Source organism: Corvus cornix, chromosome 7 (genome assembly GCF_000738735.6).
Source record: "Corvus cornix cornix isolate S_Up_H32 chromosome 7, ASM73873v5, whole genome shotgun sequence".
Classification (NCBI taxonomy): Eukaryota; Metazoa; Chordata; class Aves; order Passeriformes; family Corvidae; genus Corvus; species Corvus cornix.
Window position 1 is genome coordinate 16824689 of NC_046337.1, and position 21920 is coordinate 16846608.

Consider the following 21920-nt stretch of genomic DNA (forward strand, 5'->3'; position numbering starts at 1 on the left):
CACTTAATTACTAATTAGTCAATTTAATTATATGGATTGCTGACCATAATGAAAGACAGTAAATCTGCTATTTCTATGTGATAAGCTAAACACTGTTTAAATACAGAATGGGCAGGAAATTGACTCCCAAGAAGTTTAGGGTGGTTTAAAAAGAAGGTTTAACCGCTGTGAAAGCCAGCTTAGTTGTACAGTGGGTTATCGTGGGAGAAATAAACAATAGATTCTAACTACTTGGCATGATGAAATTTAAAGAAAAGCTGAAAATTAAAAATCTTGGGTAAGTATCAGAAGCAAGAAATTTAAAAATTCAAAAGAAACTACTTTGTAAATTATTCTTGCTTGCCTTTCCATGTGTGAGTGAAGCAAGAGGGAAAAAATGAGCCAAAAAAACCCGTGTAGGGCACTCTCACTTTTAAGTTCCATCCCCAGCCACAGCTCATACCAGCTTGCTGCCATTCTTTCTACTGTGTAGTCACAACAGGATGCATTTGGTTTTCAATTTACTCAAAACCTGATTGCCCTGGCCATAGAACATAGCTATTTGATCTTGTGTTGCTAATACTAAAGTTATGAAACTTAATTTTTAGCTTGACTTTGAAAATTGGTACAAGACTTTTTGATTCCTAGTTGGTACAATTCTAAACAGTGTATGCTTAGACTCTGGGCTTAAGTGCCTTGAATTCCAATGTTGAATAAACAGACTTGCTGGCTTTAAACTAACTATCTCAGGGACCAAGAGCAGTGCAGCTGCTGAACCAAATACAACATAGTTTACGGAATTGCCTGAATGCATGGATAGATATTCAGATGGTCCCAGTGAGTTTGATGCTGTCATGGCAGAAGAAATCCCAAACAAGATTATTTGTGACATGTTTATACTAAGAGGCAGCCAGAGCAAATAAGTACCTTAAGCCATGACAGTGATGTAGTAATTTTTGAAGTAAACTGAAAACTACGAAAACTACTTATATGTCAATAAGAATGGAAATAAAATATGAGTCATATTAACTCTGTACAAGAAACACTTTATTCTAAGGTAAAAATGTATTTTCTCATTTCTCCTAAATGGCTATTGTGTACGACTTCTACAGTAAAATACTGAAATGAAAAGTTAAAGAAAAGCTTTAGTATGTACCAGACTGATATTACAGACTTCTGCTTATAGCAGTATTTATTGTTAATAGATACCAAGGTATTTTTAAATATTTGCAAGGATAGTGTGTTTATAGAACTTTCAAAAAAAACAAAGTCCTATCTTGCTTTTCTTAAATGAGAACTCTCTAGTTAATGTCTCTGGCCAGACAGGTGTAAACGAATCCTAATTTAAAGAGGCAGGTATTTTTCTTCAATATAAATATAAACTACAGCATAATGTAAACCACATTGTAAACCTCAGCAATAATAATTTTCTGTTTCTTTTAGCTCATTTGGCAGCCTCGAGACAATGATTTGCTGGCACAAGCATATGCAGACTCTGAACTGAATCAGTGTGGAATATGTGAATTCTGTCGAGAAGTTTTCCCACCATCTCTAACATCTAAGGAAGATTTTCTTCGGCATCTCAATTCCCACTTTAAAGTACAGTCTTAATGTATGAGAATTCAATGGTTCACTGTTTTTGCATACATTTATACATTTTTTTTTATTCAATAGATATGATAAGAGTTTAAGAATTAAGACTTCTTGTAACAAGAACTCATGACTGAAATTGTTTGTCAGATAAGCACATTTTTAGTTGTCTTTTGACAAGGCAAAATGAAACTAAGTCACCCAGTACTGTAATTCACATTATTGTTTGTTAGGCTTCACTATTAACTTTGAGAGTGGTGTCAAATATTTTTTTTCTTCCCCAATTAATCTTTGCCTGAATAGGCCTGAAGTTGTGATTATATTTATGAATGTAGACTTGCAGGATTAATGCCTTAATCTGACTGGCAAAAATTGGTGTAATGCTAGGATTTTTTTTTACAATATCCAGTGATATGATTATGTTCTCCCTGAAGTAAACAGGAAGAGAAGTAGGCCCTCATTTTTCATCTATATTATATAATTCCCAGATTTAACTTATGATAGTGAACCTCTTAATACAGATTCTTGTAAAATTATTACAGTAGCTGAATGCCAGGTGTGCCAGAATTAAGATAGGCTTGTTCACTAGTAACACAAGTGAATGGGTGAGTTTCCCAGATGAATTTTTTACTAAAGAGAGTAATCAAAAGCAACACATAAATGACCCTTTTGCCAAAATGGAACAGTAATGATTTTATGAATATCTGTTACATGTTATTAAAAAAATAATTATCTTGTTCGTGTACCCTTATAGCATTAATAATTACTAAAAATGCTTTCAGGAAACAGGTTATATTAGTATGAAGGATAGGAAAGATTAAACTTTCTCCAAAACTAATAGTACCAAAGATTATTTGCCTTCCCTTCTGGTCTGCTATGATGGATAGCCGGAGTCTGGTACAGACTAGAAATGAAAGGAGATCACCTAATCACCCAAATCTCAGTGACTTTATTTTTAACGTGAATACGCTTAGTGGCTTTCTCAATGCAATTAAAACTTGTGTTTAGTTGAAACATTGCAGTCTGATAAAGTTTGCACATTTTCTAGATTTACTGATATCAAATTTAAAAATAGGGGTGTCGCCAAGTATTTTAAATTAATGATAAAGGGTGCTTGCTTTTTGCATTTGAACTGAATATAGAGTTTAGCCCTGATATTGATAATTAGCATTAATATTTTCATAGCAGCAGAGCACAACACTTTTTCTTTTTAAAGATTTGTTTGCAGGTGACAAATTTCTGGAAGAATTAACACCTGCGTAATTTTTAGAAATGGATTTTTCTGCAATTATTTTCTCTATTTTAAACATGTCGTGTTTGTGATGGGCTGTCAACAGAGTGTACTGTAATAAACAGCAGTGTACAGTGCATGTCTGCTACATGACCTGGAGGAAGAGTTTGTTACTCTTCGGAGTTCTAAACCCTCGCCGGTCCGCAGCGCTGCAGAGGCGATGTTCGGCCCCGGCCGCGCCGTGCGGCGTGTGAAGCACCTCCCCAGAGAGCACGGCTGGGGGTGGTGCCCGGGAGAGGCACGAGTTCCAGGCTTGGGAGGAGAGAAGGGGATTCGCACATCTCCAGCCAGCCCGACACACAGCACGGACTCGTCCTCTCAACCGTGAAATTCGAGCTCAGGAGCTCGAGTTATTAAGAGATGAACAAACTGCGAATCACCTTTGAAGAAAATAAAGTCATCTGTTTCTCCCCCCCGCCCCCACGCGTGGATGCTTTTTCCCCAGGAGCCCTTGAGCTGGCAGAGCCGGGAGCCCTGCGCCGAGCCCGAGTCCCCGCGCGGGGACAAGGCTCTTTGTTGCTGGAGGCAGCCTGGGTCCCCCGCAGCCAGGGCACAGCGGGGACGGCGGCAGGAGGTGAGGGAACACGGCTGACCGAAGTCTTCGACCAGCAGTACCCATCCATCTCCCACTGTGAGGGCTCCAGCCTAGTGCGGCGTTTTAGGAAGCTGTTTAAACTGCTTGCGTAAAACTGTTGCTGCCTGAGGGCATCCAGATAGGCTCACCGATCAGACCACTGCGAGGGGCACCAGTTGAGGTTTTAAATAAATATAAATAAATAAATAAATCTCCCGCTAAGCAGTTGTGAGCGACTCGAAGTGGGAGGCGAGTGCGGTCCCTGAAAGGGCCCCCCTTATACAGCTTTCCTGGAGGAGGCTGCTGCTGCCAGCAGGGACATCTGCTTTATTACACTCACCAGAGGAGACTCAGTATTCCTCCCCTTCCCTCCCTCTTCCACACAAGCTCAACTCAGCAGAGGAGTTTGAATCCAAATGGGAAGTAGAATGTCATTAAAAATAATAAATATGGTGGAAGGAACTTGAGAGGACAGGAAGAGCAGCAAACCCGTGCCAAGGTGTTCTACCGAATTCCAACTCTGCCAGGGCCAGCGGAGCCCCCCCCCCCCCCCCCCCCAGGGTAGACCCGGGGCTGCAGCAGTTTCAGGGCTCCCGTACGAGTTCATTGTCACCCCCGCCCCGCGCTGACGGTGCGCGACGCGTGAACCCACAGCCAGCGTTCGCGGCAGCGCTCGCAAGGAAACAAACTGCTCCTGTTTCCTATCGGGAGCTCTCTGAGGGACACTGCGGCGGTACGGCTGCCTCAGCCTGCTGCGAGAGCTCAGTGCCGGCGGCCGGGTAGAACACATGTAGCTCCTCTGTTGCTCCGGCTAACTCGACAGCTGCTCGTAGCTCCAGTAATTAGACTGTCACTGCTTGTTAGAGGAGAGGAAAACGCTCCTATGACAGATTCCACGAGTCCTCTGTTTTTTAAAATCTCGCAGAAATCACCAGAGCATTAACTGAGATCTCTTATTTCTCTAGAATCAGAAGGAAAGAAGTTCCCTCTGCCATCTCGCACTCCAATCAGATCTCTCTTCCGACTCCCATGAAGCAGTGAATTCGCTCTAAGAGGCTGAGGAAGTTACCTTCCTTCCCCTGCCTACCCAGGAGGAAGAGGGAGCTTCCTGGCCTTGCGAACTTACTTTTAAAATCCCTTCCCCGTATGGCTGTATTTAACCAGATAACAGAAATGCAGCCTTTTCTCCATTAACTGAGCGGAGGAGTCTCTCGAAAACGATCCTTCTCCATCCGAGATAATATTAATTCAGAGGATGCTCAGGAGAGGCTGTCCCTCCTTACGAACAAAAACACTGGAGGATCAAGCCGAGATGCTTCTACCCCCACCCATGGTTCACTCAGCAGATGAGACTTAGAGGAGGCGATTTCTTCCCTTCCCTACCGTACATTCCCCTTTCCCCCGCAATCATACAAGGTTAACTCAACAGAGGAGTCTCAATCCAAATGGCAACTGGGATTGCATTAAAAAAAAAAAAAAAAAAAAAAGGAAAAGAAGGAAGGGGGAGAAAAAATCAGAAATAGGGAAAGAAAAGAGAAAAAGCAGCAGGCTGATTACGAGGTGTCAAAACTGCCAGGAGCAAGAAGGTGATAGCAATCAGGGGTGAGAAGAGTGCGCCATTCGTGCGGGGCAGCTAATTATCCGTCTCATTTGAGAAGAGCAGCATTCGAGGCAGCAGCGTTCGCCTGCTGAACGGTGACAGATTGGCGCGGAGGAGAGGGGAGGTGTTAAAACAATGGAGCCGGGCTTGCGAGCGCTGCTGCATGCTAATCAGCCCGGCCTCCTTCCTTCCTTCCCTCCGCCTGCCTGCCTGCCGCGATCCCTCCTTCTCGCTGGCCGCATGGCAAGCCCAACGCTCCCGGCCCCTCCGCAGCAGGCGGCACCGCACCCGGCATAGGTGGTAACCTAGAGAGAGTTCCAGCGGGACCGCGCAGCGGGGCTGGCGGCACCCGGGGGACCTGGCAGGCTGCTGGCTATCAGTGGTAGATTTCAGACCTCGCCCTTGGCGCCCGGGCTGCCAGGAGCCCGTCAGTGCGCTCCCCGCAAGGGGCAGAGGCGAGGAGCTCTTCGTACGAGTCCTGCGGGTTCTTTGGGCTGACCTCCCGGCGCCCTCCTCCCCGCCAAAAGCCAGGCCATAGCCGGCAGCGCAGCAGGTTGGCAGGTTGCCGCACCCCAGACCAGGCCGCCGATGTGAGGGAAATGCAGAGCTGTGCTAATTACTGATGGACTCAAAGGGCTCCGTTGCCCTCTCAGCTCTGCACAGGAACTGGAGTTCGGAATGCTAAAACATGCAATAAGCAAGTGGTACGGCCTCTCTTCTGCCACTGCCTCTTGCCTACCAGATTGCTTGGCCTTGCAAGCCTGAATGGCTCTGCATGTACACAGTGTGCGCCTTGTGAGGAGGTACTAAAAGGTCTGGCCCTCTCTCAGACCAGGAACAACCATTCCCTTTCACAAACAGTGCGACGGGGTCTGCAGAGACAGCAGAAATGCTTTCTGAGGGATCTCTTTGGCCCTAGCTTTCCCAGGAAGTCCGTGCTCTGCACTACTCACAGGGCAAACCCTGGGGCTGGAGCATTAGCAGCCCAGCTACAGTAAGTGCTCTGCTCTGCCAGGGAGAAGCAGAGGAATGAGCGTTGGAATGTTTACTCTCCAATATTTCTCAGTTTCCATTCCATCCTGCCCTGAAAGATTTTTGATTACTATACACTTCAAAATAGTATTTATTACAGATTTACATAATCTGTATGTTTTATGTTAAGGCAATAACACATTGATGCTGTACTACTGAAAGGAGTTAATCTAAACTATGTAGTGTCTGCTATAACAGAGTTCCAACTAAAACATATCCTTGCTTTCTGGCACTGTCAAGTAACACATATACAGAAGGACATTGCCCAGCACATTAGGTAAGCTGCCAGGTGAAGCCACTGCTCGACTCCTAAACCTTCACTGGGTTATGGATCAGCACTTGGCCAAATTAAATTATGTAAGTCTGTGTGTAACCTCACATTTAATTTAACAAATGTTGTTTCAAATACCATGTGCCTGGTTTACAGTAGGATTCATGGGGACAAAAAAACACTGAAAGGAAATAAACTGGAATAAACTGGTTTAGGCCTGAGGTAAGCAGCACGATAACTCAGGTTGAATGCTATTTAAAATAGATTTGAGAGCATGTACAGCTAGGCGGTAGTAATAGCGTTTAAATTTTGTTATTCTAAGTCTGTCGTTGAGTGTACTTGATGAGATTGTCCATGAGCATACAGATGGTGAGATTTTCATGCTTCTGTGGCATACTGACATCTCAGGCTGTAAAAATAAATTCCCAGATCGCTGTAATACCTAAGAAATAGAAAAATGCAGTCCACCTTAATGCTCTACATTTGAGTGCTTTATATTTTAAGAGATTTTATATACTAAATACATGAGTTTGTGCATATCAGGAAGACATTTACAGTATAAAGCAAAATTTAAGATAAACTCTGTGCCCTTTTTTATGTACTTCTGAATTTAGATATATGGGGGATGGAGATAAAAATTTGCCTGTGCTATTATCTGTATATTTTTTTAACTGTACATAAGGATGAAAGGCAGAAATAAGTTTTCATTAGGTCAAGTTTACTTTTCATTAAAAGATTCTTGGATTGTTTCTTGATTTCACATACGTTTTCAAGCTGAAAACAAATTATTATATCTATTTTGATGATTTACACTGCACTAAAAAGGTATTTGGATCAAAGACGAATGCTGAGCTATCTTCTCGAATATAATAACTTTTTTCCTGCCTAAGAAGCCATAGTGTGGAGCAATCCATGCATCAGCCTGTTCAGCCCGGAAACCCACACTGATATTGCTCATAAATATCCAGGGTAGGGCATCCCTATTGGTTACTGCCTGGCCACAGACAAGGTGCTGTGCTTATCTAGGTTTCTGAACTGACCAAATTAAAATTTTAAATAAAAATATATAGCAGGGTAATATGGTGCAAATGAGCTAAAAGAAAAACGTTTTGCAGAGACAAGCACATAGTTTAAAAAGGTTTAAAATATTCAATTGGTGTAAAAAATAACTACTTATAAAAACGTGTGTATTTTCATTATGCTTAATTTGCCATTCAAAACAAGTTTTTCTTAATAAGCTCTATTGTTTCTATCTGTTTTGTGAAATGTAATACGTGTGAGACAGAAAGCAGACTCGGAATGTGAATGAGTCTTGTTTTCTCTTTCTCTCTTTCTTTCATTTTAAAAATACAACTTTATTCATATTCACAGGGATCTTTAAGTTGAGAAAAGGATTAATGGGAGTGGCATGACACTCCTGAGGTCATGATCTGAAAAGATGAAACCATGAAATTCTATATGCTAGTCTTTTCCTATATCTGATTTGCGTGCAATAGAAAAGTCTCCATAAGCAAAACACTCTATAGTTAATAGTTATGTTTTTGCTCTCAGCAGTGACACAAGCTTTGTCAGGTTTTTGCTGTTTGTATAGTTCATTAAAATACTTTAATAAATGACTCGTTGTTTTAAAAAATCACCACACTATCACCCGAATAAAAACATCTATATCCTCCCAGTTTCTGCAGTGTCAAAAGTACAGTCTCTAAGGGCAAAAGGTTACGGAGCCTTCATAAAGGTTTCCCATCTGTCATCAAGCACAACATCGAGCCCTCTAGGTGCTGTGAAAATGATTTTCTCTGGAATTCTCCAGCCCAAAGATGCCATCCTCTTAATTACAAGCTTTTGAGATCAAGAATGCCACTGAATTCCCTGGAGATTCACAGAAGATATGCAAAAATAATTTCTTCTCTTGCTTGCCTGCCAGGGCTTCTGTACCTGCCCACAAGCTAGTCAGCTCATTTGCTAGGTAATGATGGATGAACCCAGGCAGTACATCTGCACTGCTGCCCCTCCTGACATTGCTGACATGCAGTCTTTCAAAGTTTCTTCTTTATAATTGACTGCCAGCAAAGGAATGACAAATAACGGTTGGGGTTTGTTTTTTGGTTTTGTTCTTTTTTTCTTTTTCGGGAGGGGTGTAGTTTGTTGGGGGTTTTTGTTTGTTTGTTTTTAATTGATCAACTGCCCTTCTAACCATCACAAGCCTCCTGTACATGGGTTACTCCACGTACACGGGATAACAGAATGAAACGAGTCCTTGAGATCGCGGATTATAAGATGTTCTAATAAGAACATCTGCTTATAACAGTTGCCCTGAAAAAACACAGAAGCTATTCCTGGGGTCAGTGTGCATGCAAAAGAGTACATGGACAGACAATGTGTGGAGCCGAGGCTTTGTGTGACAAGCCCATGCCTGTGCAGCAGAAACTGAGCCTCTGGTCAGGTGACAATCCTATCTACAAATGTCCATTAGCACTTTTTCCAGTGGTGACAACCAGGTGAAAGGCTATCTGACCTACCAATTTATCAACAGTCGAGTGTTGGAGGTTTCTGTGGGGTTAAAGGGACTACAGTAATTGTAGGAGGAGGTACAGAACGTGAGGTGAGCAGGAAAAAAATATCATTGTATTTTCATGCAAGTTCTCTGTCAGTACAGAACCACCCAGAGGAACTTGCTGGCTGGAGTGGTACCATTCGGAGTGCACAGAGACCTGGTGATGGATACGTCTGGAGAGGCTTAGATAGTGTTGTAAATCTGAGCAGTATAGACTGCATTTTTAATATGTGGAAACATGTACATAACTCTGGACATAAGGGTGGGGGCGTAGAAAAAGCCACGTCCAAGCTCAATAGGATCACGGGAGAGAAACCTCGGGCTCCATGCCATCCGAGATGTGAAAGCCCACGGAGACTCAGCAGCCAAAATCGCATACACTGTTTTTTTAATAGAGTTCTTATCCATGTGTCCATTTAACTGCAGTTAATACAGATCAAATAAGCTTGTTACTTATAGATTCCCAGTTGCATCAAGTGATACAAGACAGTAGCAACAGGAATATCCCTAATTAGAATGGATTCATCTGATTTCTTTATTCGGGGAGTTTAGTGTCCCTAAGTATTCAAAGAATTATAAAAATCTTCCAGAATAAAGCTGCTAGGTTTAGAGCTCCTTCTGCCCAGGGAAGAGAAACAGCAGGTTTACTTCTACCTTTAATTTCCTTCTTCCTTACTTCTGCCATTACTTCTAACATACTTCCTCTCATTCTTATATATCGTTTCTGAAATCTCTTTCAGCACGCTACTCTCTGAATTTTTCCAAAGTTTTTATTCCATATAATTTTGTGTACACACACAGGCATTTCAGGCAAGAATATGCAGCTAGAAAGTAATATGAAATGTTATATCAGTTGGTTATGAAATATCTTCCTACACCTTAGCAAGAAATTAAGAGTCATCATTTTAAAATTTACTATGTGTAGTGATAACTTGGCAATATATGCCATGACTGCAAATGCAACTCTTTGAAGACATGTGCAGTAACCTGTGAATGCCTCTTCTAAGAGAAGAAAATGCTGTATGCTTCACAAATTCTTTTAAAGATTGTTTAGTTCTACTTTTAAAATTTTATCATTTAAGGATGTGCATGTTGCTCCTTTATGTGTCTCACTGACCTACCCACGAAAGAGGCTATCTAAGTGATACCCACACAGACAACCAGATACTGTGTACCTCGTGTGCCTGATGTTCCACACAAAGCTCTGTCGTGGCAAGCATGTGGGGTGATCGATGGTCAAGTGTGCATAAAGACCAACATAGATGTCATTAGCAGAGAGCCCATAGCCACATATGCAAGCTCACAAGCCCATTGAAATGTGACGGGTGTAACTGCAGTAGCAATTTATAAGTTAGTCTTGGGTTTTTTTCATGTAGAATAGCAGGAATGCCAAGAAATGCCCGTTGAACACTACAAACATGGGAAGAAAAGGCAGTCCCTTCAGCCTTCTTCGACCTCACTATCTGGTGGAAAATGGATGCAAGACCCGGAAAGTGATGCGATTCTCAGACCTGTCAGATCTCTTATGGGCTTCAAAGGAATAACGTGGCCACCAAGTCCAGCTTCACTTTGATTTAGTAGCCCATAAGATCACCAGAAAAAGCTATCACCAGAATGGCAGAACAGCAATTTCTTAGCTTTTGCATAAGGGCAACAAGATGATAAGTATTATAAGAGTCCCATAGCATTTCAGAAGGTCTGTATTTCCCACTGGGCCTAAGTGACTTTTCCATTAAAGAGTGAAGAAAATTGTTATTATAAGAAAACGTGGTGAAGAAAATGTTACTATGTAACAGGGTGGTTGCATCTTTTGATGAAGACTTTGTAGGAAGTAACACAGCGAGTGGACTTGCCAGCTTGCTTTCCTCAAAACTGGTACCTTTCCTTTCTGAGATGAAGCTAAGAGGGCATTAGCTTTCTTTTAAACAAAATGTTTGTGGCATGCGTGGATGTATTTGTGCTGGGAAGGAAAGTTTTTTTCTTTAGAAATAAAACTGTTCCTTGGATTTTTTTTAACCTAGGCTAAAGGGACACATCCCTTTCTTTGTCTTCAGAAGAAATGGCAGAAAGTTTGAATCTTCACGCTTTCTCTTCTCAAAATAAATGCCTTATTAAGATCAGATATGTGATGCCCTAAAAAAAATAAGTAATAGCTTCCAGGTCCAAGCACACAAAAAAACCTCAAAACCTTGTTCAAAATATTTTTGAAGAAACAGACTAATCTCAACCTTTGTATTTACGGTTGCAAAGCTGCAGTGAAATACCATTAAACTGGGTTCTGAAAGTTTTACTTGGTGGCATTTTCTGAGGTTAACTGTTTGAGGTGATGAGATGCTGTGAGCAGTAACGCAACTCCCAGAGGGACCCGTGCCTGAGAACACTGGTGAATAGTTGAACTGCCATGTCTGCTATATCAGAGGCTGGGATGTACACTGGACTGATTTTACCATCTTATTTAAATGTGATGGTTTTCTCATTTGTTGCATTGTTTGTATTAATACGAATATCTTGTTATGTTTGTTTTGTCTCCTGGGAGCCAATAAAGCTGTGAAGTTTTTCTTTACACCAAATGCAGCTCTACGGGCGATCAATCAATGGGTAGTTTTTGGATAATCTGTGAGAGTGAGAAATCTAATAAAGCAAGCAACTAAAAAAGGAAAACAAAGTCTATTTTCTGTTAGGTTAGCTACGTCAGGAGTCAGGCTTTCCACCATGCCTTTATAAGATATTTAAGCAGCTACATTTAACTATCAGGGTAGCACCTCATTAAATTAACTTTCTGACATATAAAGGAAAAAGTTTAGACATCATGACCTCGGCATCAATGTGGGTGACTTACTTGTACAATTAAATTTACTTTGACACTTGCATTTCTCCCAACCTCCTCCTCCGCAGTGGTATATGAAAACACATTAATGCGAAATAAAGACCAATCATGAAGTGAGAAAACAAATAAGTGACATTTTAAAATTACTATTGCTTTACTATACTAAGTATAACGTTAAGAAATAGGTAGACGAAGATGATAGAGTTAGTTTCTAGGTCGCAACAAGGTCCATAGGAAATCGTGCATTTAATTTCAGGGCAGCAGTTCTCCTATCACAACAAAATGAGTTATCAACAGATCAAAATAACAATCTGAATTATCTAGCATTAGTGGCTGAACTGAACAGCCCCAGATTACGTGATGAATTGTTAAATTGTGGTAGCATTGTTTTGGAATTGCTAATTAAAAAATAAGTAAACCCCCATGACTCTGGATATGACAACTGAAAATATCCACAAATTATTTAATAAATGAAGCGTCTAACAACTCTAACACTTCCTGCTCGCCTTGTTAATAAATGTAATTTGAGGTAGATTTAAAAAATCTCCCATCTAAACAGTGAATTCATTACGCGACGTTCAGATCTCCAGATGCCTATGGACTCCTCGGAATTAGGTGTTAAATAGACAAAAGTGAACCAAACTGCCTTTAAAAGCACAGCATGACCATGTAATTCTTTTTCCAGTTTGTGGTAAAAAATGATGAAACTTCTTTCCAAGTAGCTATCACCCAGATTTAGTGTGAAAAGTAGTGTAATTGTAATTCACGCCATCAGGGTCTATCACTGATAGACTATCAGCTGTTCTGTAGTTAGGAAGGCTTTCTTTTCAAATAGGAAAGCTGCCAAGTGCTCTGTGATACCTCCAGCAAGCTTATCGGATGGAAGATCGGAGCCAAAACAGCAGCTGCACACATATGCAAATTGGCAATTAATAGTATAACATTCTGGGGAGGGTTTTTGTTTTTGGGGGGTTTTTTGTTGTTTTTTTTTTCTTGTTTTGTTTTGGGGTTTTTTTGGGTTTTTGGTTATTTTCTTTTTTAAATGGGAAAGTATAGCAGAGCTACCTTAATATTAATCTTAAGAGTGACAGGGAACTTCTTGTCTGAGCGGCCAAAGAATAATTACCCTCCGGAGAGACTTTCACTCTATTACTTTCTTTCTTCACACGAAGATCAAAGCTTTGTTGTCCTGCCGAGTTTTTCTCCATCATGAAAGTTAACTTCAGGGGATTTAAAAAAAAGGGGGGATACCTTGTAGCTGAAACTCTCGAAAGCAGGGAGTCGTGGCTATTCGCCCTTTCCTCCGCCCCCCACCAAATGTCAAAAAAAAAACCAAACCCAAAAAAGTTAGGTCATTTTGGTTCTTGTTTAGGACGCTTGTCCAGTTCCCTGAAAAGATGTTCCGTGCTACATGGGACTCTTACGTTTGTTATGGATACTCTCATCCGCGACAAAGTAATTGAAGGATTAGTTTTATATATTTTCCCCAGCCTGCCGCAGTAAACCAGCTTGCTTTATTTAGCCCAGCATGTATGAATACAAGACTCCCAATTAATGCAGTTGCTTGCTTAAGTCAGAACATTGCCTTTCAAAGGATCCTCACATGATCCTTTTCTTGTAATAGCAGGCTGGAGCTGGAAAGGCTTTGCAAGACTGCTGCATTTCACACCAGCCCGTCCCCAGCGCTTTCCCCAATGTCTGTCTGTCTCTTCTAGGACAGACGTGGGGTGATTAACTGATGTTTTCGATAATCTGTGAATTCTTAATAGTCTTATTTTCACGATTAAATATCTCAGCGTCTTTAGAATTAGGATTCTCCATGAAGGCAGGCCGGAAAGTTTGCTCCTCTCTAGAGGCAAGCGCCTCAGGAAAGGATTTGCGTGGCGCGGTTTGTGCGGCGCCTGCCGCGCGGCGGGAGCCTGCCTCCGACCACCGCCACTTCTGCCGTCTTTTCCCGCGGTCACGACCGCTGCCGTCCCGATCCCTCTCCGTTCCCCGGCTCAGTAATTCCCGTGGCAGCGGGAACACGCCGCTCCGCTCCGCCGGCTCCCGGCGCTGGCTCGGCGGGCGCTGCCGACGGACCCGCAACCGGCGCCGCTCGAGCCGCGCGCGGAGCCCGGCGCGAGGGGCGCGCGACAGCTCCTCCATCGCTCCATCCCTCCATCGCTCCATCCCTCCATCGCTCCATCCCTCTCTTTCCCCATCCAGGTCCTCCGCGGCTTTCCAAGCAGCGCCCGGGAATTCCGACGAAGAATGTACGTTTAGATTTAGATGCTAATTCTTCACCGTTCTGTTCCATTATCAAATCAATATCGCACACAACTTAGAGGAAAGCCGGGGTATAAAAAGACTCATACGGTCTGGTTTTCAGCGGGAACTGGGAAATATACCCATTTATATTCACAGATCCTTAAAAAGTCAGATCTTTGAGAAGGACAATTTGCCCTGAAATACCAGGGCCCCAAAGGCAGAACGATACAAATCCTCACCTGAAGTCGACAACAGCAAAAGGAAGACTAGTTCGGCTAAAATATCAATTCAATCGCACACAGACAGGAAAATCTGTAGGACATTCATCAAGCAGTATTTACATTCAGATGGGTTCCCATCTCCCTGCTTGTTTGGATTATCATTTGCGATGCCTTTTTCCAGATTGCAACACCTTTGTCAATTCACTCCTTTATTTTCTCTAGTGTCTCACAAACACATAGAACATAGTCATCCTTTAAAAATGCTTTAGTTTGTTTTAAAGCTTCCTACTATTAACCCACATCAATATGCCAACGTTTATATGAAATATACTAGGATCGAATAATTTCTCACATGAAACCATTTGCTTTTTTAAGTTTTAGTTTGAACAAAGAATGGCCTTCAAATTTTCTCATGAATATATATGTTTGTCTATATATAAATAAAATATTTTGCATTCACACAAATCCTTTGCTTCTTCTGTTTTAATGATGACGTAAATCTCATTAATCAGCTAAATTTAAAGAACAAGGCATAGATAATATTAAACACATCATTTCAAACCATGTAAGGCATAACCTAATCAAAATAATTCTGATGTTTACAGTTTCATTTAAATCTACTGTATCCAGGAAATTCAGAACAAAATAATGCTGTTGTTTTCATTATTAAGGAGAACAGGGTTTGGACCTTCATCCTGAGTTCACTTAATTAAAATTGCATACTGGAAAACATTTGGTGCTGTACAACTGCATGCACTGTTTAGAGAGTTCAGTGACATCTGGACTTGCAGAACACAACTTCTCTCTCAACTCTGGGTATGGTTTTCACATAATTGGTATCTGGGAATATTTACCTCAGATATACACACACATACAACTGTGGAAACAGCAATTTTTTAAACATTTTCTGAGTACTCTGCTCTTGTACATTTCTATGTGTTCATTTATCTCACTTTAGGAAAAAACGTTGAGGTGTTTTTTTAAATTCTCATCTACAGATAAAAAAGGAAAAAGTGGGTTTATGGCCTATTGCCTAATAATTTTTAAATTTGTTAGCAAAGTTCAACCAATCTGACTGAGAAATACACATTAAGGCACTGTTTGTTTGGTTTTTTAAATTTTTATAAATAAAAATAAGCTTTGTTACTACTATGTGAAAGGCGCAAAGAAGCCAACTATTATTTAGCAGCAATTGGTTGATCAGAAAGCCTACGTGAGCTCCTGGACCCGTCTTACCATGTGATATCTCTTACCTAGCTAGCAGGCCAGAATTCAAAACTAGAGGTTAAGGGAAAAGCCAGAAACATTCTGGGGATGATCCATTAAAGGAACAGAGCATGTCTCAGAGGTCTTAAGACATAGAAGTAACCTAAGGATAACTTGGGATACTGAAGAGATGGGAGTAGGTAGGGCAATACAGGAGACAGAACTGTAACAAATCAGTTTAATGTTAATTGAGCAGCTTTTCACTGTAAGTATTCTAATATTTCATTACTGGACTGTTTTCTATGGTCCTGAGACAACAGGTAAGAAAGAAATTCACAGTGAATTTCAGAACTTTGTCCACCAAATCAGTATCAATTTTTGTGTTGCACAAAGCAATCCTTCAACTTTTACAGCAGTTCATCGGGGCAGAAGATAATTGGATGCACTTTTACAAGTACATTCTCCAGACATTACTAAAGAGAAGCTGTGAACAGCAAAGATTGAAGAAGAAAACAAGTCCATTAAATGTGATAGGAAAAGAAGAGTCACAAAGCCAGTAGGCTCCTATGTTGGCTATTTCCATTCGATTTGAGAGACCAATGCAAAAGACTTTGTTTTCTTCCTTTTGTTTTTCTTACAATATTTAAGCATTTTAGTAACATAGAGTCTTCTAATGTTAAAAGGTGATGCTATATTGTTGCACTTGAAGGATGTGATTTGAATAGTGTCGACTAAATTGCTTATGAAGGCTAAAACAAAAGAAAAAAAGAAGGGACAATTCTGTAAAAAAAGAGCCACAAGACATTCTCTAGAATATTGCCTCCTCAAAAGGCAGAGTTACTTTTCAGTGAGACAGAGTAAACGTCAGAACTGGATTGTTCTTGAGAAACAGAGAGAGGGAGAGAGAGAGAAAGAATGAACAAACAAATGAACTATACAGGAAAGTAACTAAGGTGGGACAGAACCAACATTTCTAAATAATATTTACAAAACCTTACTAAACCTGGCTAACCCATGGCTATTCCAGCAACTGTAGCCATTTCACTGGAGATGTTTTTGCACAAAGTGAAGAGATCACAGTGGAGATTGATAACGTCCATATTTGAGAGATGAAGAAAGCAATGTGCCCAGGGAAATAGGCCACTGCAAGGGGAAAAAAAAGTCCTCTGAATACTAAGCAAATTAGATAATATAATATTAAAACATTAAAATTAATTCACTTGGTTTGTACAAGTGATTTGCAGTATTATTCGCTCATACAGAACATTTTCAGCAATAATTCTAAGAAAATTTTGAATGTAGAATTCAATAAATAAATCCACATCATCCATACATAACTGACAATGAATCATCCCTCCAAGAATAAGTAATGGGAAACTAGGTAAAGGCATAATACAGCATACAGTACTTAGTAACTGAAAGGCAAGAACGATATTGTATTAGCTGTAGGACTGCTACTGAACATCTCTGTCAGATTTAAAGGGACAGTTCCATAGATGGTATGAGAAAAAAATATAAACATTTCATCTCAGAGAGACCTTAACAGGTGGTGAAAGGTCACAGTAGTAAAAACCCACTTTTGTATGATCTGAAATACTGGAGCTGGTCAGATGTTCACAATATATTGCTCACCAAGAAACTGAGCCCAAGAACTATTAAGTTTTTTGGTGAATAACTTTGAATAATTAATCCTTCCGAGAAAATCACAATCTGTTCACCAAGAGTTCATGAAAAAAACAAGGTGAATAATTCATTATGAATTATTTGACCAGTTTTAGCAATGAGATTCTAAATCTGCCTTCTTATGGATATTAACCTCATTAATACTATTTAGATAAAATGCTTAAGGATAATTAAAATGATGAAATACTGCACATCTAATACGATACAATTTAAGCTAGTGACTTTCTTTTCTATTTCTTGTACATCTTTATTTATTAAATTTTAAAAAGTCTCTGGATATCACTTTAGAAGCACTGCTAGTCTTGGAACAATTGATGCAATAACAGGACATTCTTAAATAAGAAGAGAGTCTTGATGGAAGACAGATCTAAATGTTTAAAATCTGATGGGGTATACTACTATAACATATAGCTAGGCATCTATAGTAACATGCTGTCACTCATGAGTTTTAGGGAATTTTTGAGTATGTCTAATCCTGCTCTGGGAAACAGAACTTCCATGGATGTGAAGGAAAACAGGTTCAGATTTCCGTTCTTAAATATTTACAGAACATTAATTATAATAATTACAAAGCAATTATTGTACAATAATTTAAAAACTGGATAATGTTACAAGACATTTCAAATTGTTCTAATGTGCCATCCTAAATTAACACATTCAAACATTACTACACTATTTCTGTTTAATTATAAACATGACATTGTTTTAAATTAAAAGCTAACATATCCTGAGCAACATGTAGCCAACTATAGAATTTCATTAGTTAAAGCTGCAGTTTCATGACACTTTGAACTGCTCTACATCGGAGCTGCCACTGTGCCAAGTGTTTCTGCCTTATCTCTTCCACCAGTGTTTGGAGGCTACTGTCCCCCCACTGCCTTCCCACAGAAATGAGTTGTTTCATGGCAGAATTCTGTTCAGGGTGAAGCCTGACAATACTACTGGGCTGGTCCAAAATCAATCCCTTATAAAAAGAAATTATCCATCTCTGTTTTGTTCCCAAACCTAGCTGCATCCTCCCTGGCATAGGTACTGATCTGACCCCACAGAGAAGTCAAAGAGACATAAAAACAATCATATAAAATATACTTCTCTATACTACAAGAAGGCCCCTGAGCTACAAGACATTCAGTTTAAAGTCAGATGAATGAAGGTGCCAGTGAAAATGCTGGAGAAGAGCACAGCAAAGAGAGCTCAAGGGAAAGCGGTGGTAACATATGGCCAAAAGTAGGGTTTGCAGCAATCAACATTTAGATTGGCTTCAGCTTCAGTGGAACCACAGGCTTGGATTTACTGTAAATAAGATCTAATTCTGAAGGAACTTCCTCAAAACAAACATAAGGCAAGTCATTTCATACTCCTCCTCCAAGAAAAAGAAACTCAACAAGCACATCAATTACAGTGATAGTAATAGTAATAGTAACTTACTTCATGTAATGTATTTTCAGCCAGTTAGCATACAACATGTGAGTCTACCAGTTGATTATACTTGATGCTGAACTGAGTTTTACCTATGCAAGATTTAATCTGACCCTTCAAAGAATATTTTAAAAGCATTTAATGGTAAATGCAAAGCTATGCATTTAAAAAGTTTTTTACTCTTTACTACGTGCAAATATGCATCACATTACTTCGAAATGTCAGTAAAAGCCTTTTAAAAGAATAGCTGTCTCTGGAATAAATTTTCCATTTAAATAATCCTGAAAGTAATCCTCTATTGTGTGGTATGATGTTAATACATTATTAAACTACTTACTACATACTATTTATATCCTTCATTAATATTTTCAGTACTACCGTTAAATTTTAATATAAAATCTGAAATTATGTAAAGATATAAAACTTTAAAACAGTTTTCTTCTTTACAATGCATCAAAATAGATGCGACACATATATATATAGTAAATATGAAAGACAATCCACTGTTTGACACTTTAAAATTATGCTAATAATTGTTTATATTAAAAAATAAAGCAAAACTGTCATGGTAGCATGTTGGCAGAAGGCAGCAGTGTGTACAGGTGGGCTTTGACTACATTGCTCCTATTTATGCAAATCACTCAATTGCGCATCAGTTCTAGGAATTTTCTTCTTATTAGTTGAGTATTAGGTTTTTTATCTCTGTGCATATTAAACTGGAATTAAAGAGAGAGTGATCTCTGCCAGTTTCCTAAGATGTGGCATTCAGAAATAGAATCTTCCCAATTTAATTTTTTTCTCCTCTGTATTGAAGCAGGAATATTACAAGACAGGACTGCAGCTATTTAATACTAATGGCTATGCAGTTATAGTTACAATTTCAGGTGTACTATTTTTACTGGTCTAATGTTTTAGTCTAATGTCCATTCATATGACACCATAATAATTTAGGAATTTTGAAACAAAAATTTATTAATTCATAAATCAGGAGATAATGGATTGGATCGACAAGATTTCATAGTAAAATTTTAGAGGAAAATGTAGTAAAAAACCTACTACTAGAAAAATGCTTATGGGAGAAACATTAGCAGTATTTGTATTCATCGCTTCTTGCTAATTAATTTTCTCATAAGGTCTGGAAAAAACACTGAGCAGATCTCCCATAACTACATCTCCTTGCAGTACTGATGGGTTGCCTGATGGAGCTCTATTGCTCTGCCCGATCAAAGAAGGAACTTTTCATCTATGAGGCTATGTAGCTTTTTTGAAAGGTTGGTTCTTTCTCGCTGTTGGATGAGTTTCCTGGACATGAATAGAGAGATCAGAGTGAGATGAAAGGTCCACAGAAATAAGTAGCAAGTCTAGATGGGCATATCTTGTTGCCTTTCAGCATGAAAGGAAGGGGATCAAAATGTAAAAAAAAAAAAAAAAAAAAGACAGAAAAAAAGCTTGCTAAAACAATAGATTATCATCCATTTATTTAGGTAAGAGTGTGAGATGAGACCTCCCACCAACTACCAACTCATTCCACTTCAGCTTTAATTCACCAACCTTTCAGCTGTTTGCTAATCCTCACGATTTTACTGAAAATTTCTCAATACTGTGTGATAGACTTCATTGAGAATCTCAGCTTCCATTAAATCAAATCAAAACATGATTTTTCACACAAACAACTTAAAGCTTACCTGTAAAAAATATCAGTGATTTAAAGCACAAGTGTGGCAGCAATAAGAAGGAAACAGTATCTCTTTTTGGCTCTTTCTCTAATTTCTCTCTGATAATCTATGAACTATCTAAAGGGGCAGATGAAAATATCTCAGTTTCAGACTTACTTAATTGCATTAAGCAGCATGATTTTTTTTTTTTTCAAAGTTTTGTGGTATCTTTCCAGATCTTGTGGTTGAATTACAGTCTTCTGAATATTATTGTTCCAAAACAATCACATTAGTTATAAGGATAAGCAATTATTCTATTTAGTCTTTTCCATTTAGTAATTTCAAAATTTCAAAATACACACATATCAAATTTCAGAAGTTCTTTAAGTGCAGGTAAACAGTCTTCTTCCACTCTATTTAACCAGACTTGTACTAAGAACTAAGATGTTATGTAATTTTCATAAAGTGTAGACAGTTCACAAAAAAGCCTATGGTATGGTTTTTTTCAGTACTGTGTTGTTCCCTCTAACATGCTTTTTTTTTTAAGGATCAGATAAATATGGGCATTGTGTGCTAAGTAATCAAACTTGCAACTCAAAAAATGGATTTATGGCTTTTGAGAGAAACATGTCTGCATTTTATTATTTTGAAGGTTTAAATTTTCAATTAATTTATAAAGGAGCTATTTTAGTATCTGTGATTGTGATTTAATTAGTAGTGCTTTAAAATGTCTACTATGGAGGAAAGAACAACACATAGCACATAAAGGAGCGAGCTCAGAAATGCTGTTGTTAACACAATGTGCTAATATGAGAGCAGGACTGAAAATTAGGCCATGCAGTTTTCACACTGGGAGAAGCTATTGAACTATTTAGATTTTAGAGAGAGACTATTTTCCTTCTGAAGACAACAGTCTCCTTTTTGTTCTTGTCTCTTTTCTATTCCTTAAGGCCATGACTTGATAGTGCATTCCAGCATCCTGTTTTCTCGAAACAGTAATCTAACTCTTCTTTCAGCAGTATGCCTCTTCTTCTTGGAGGAGCAGACAAGAGAAAGTGGCAGCAAATGGCCAGTAAGGAAGGCTTATCAACTTCAGATAGCCACAAATATGAGATTTCCATAAAGATTAATGGCAACAGCTGATCTGTAAACAGCAAAACCAAGTCTTCTCCAGATAAAAGCTGTGTTCAGGCACTCTAGCTTTAATTAAAGAATGCCATTACATTGATTAAAAAAAAAAAGTTTAGGGACTTGCAGGCATATTTAAATTAAGCAACATATATCATGAAGAAGTTCTCAGAGATATCTAATTAAATACGTTTCATCTCCTCAGTTTACCCATCAAGTGCTCTATATTTTAAGAGTTTATATTCAAATATGTATCTTAGATTCTGCAAATTTAAAGATAGTCACTTTGGTCTCACCACATTATTTTTAACAATGTCTTTAGTGTTTAGTTTAATATTAAGCAAGATGATTCACTAGTTAGTTCAGCAAAGAATTCCATAAATGGCAATAACTGTGAGATCATTCTTGCCCACCCTCCACTCATGCAGTCAGAACTCCCTGTAATACAGTTTGTAAGTCACTGTCCAGTTTAAATCTGCCAAGCATTAGCTCTTTCATCCATCACCTTTCAAGTCTGAATGCGTAGTTTAAAATTAATGAAACTAGGCCTTAGTCTTATAAAACTACCAAACATTTCATTTTGAAAAGCAGATACTGCAAGCAGTCTGACTTAAAAATACAAGGAAATTCTGGATCCATA

At 39.2% G+C, this 21920-nt stretch overlaps 1 protein-coding gene across 4 annotated transcripts in view; it reads left to right on the plus strand.

The window, feature by feature from the left end:
• TANK (TRAF family member associated NFKB activator) overlaps positions 1–3645 on the plus strand; it is a 33089-nt gene extending 29444 nt beyond the window's left edge. For all 4 annotated transcript variants that reach the window (XM_039555108.1, XM_039555107.1, XM_039555105.1 and 1 more), the window contains one exon: positions 1423–3645. In XM_039555108.1, coding sequence (XP_039411042.1) covers positions 1423–1590 — 168 coding nt within the window. In that variant the 3' untranslated portion in view covers positions 1591–3645. The remainder of the gene's footprint in view (positions 1–1422) is intronic.
• Positions 3646–21920: the final 18275 nt, after the last annotated feature.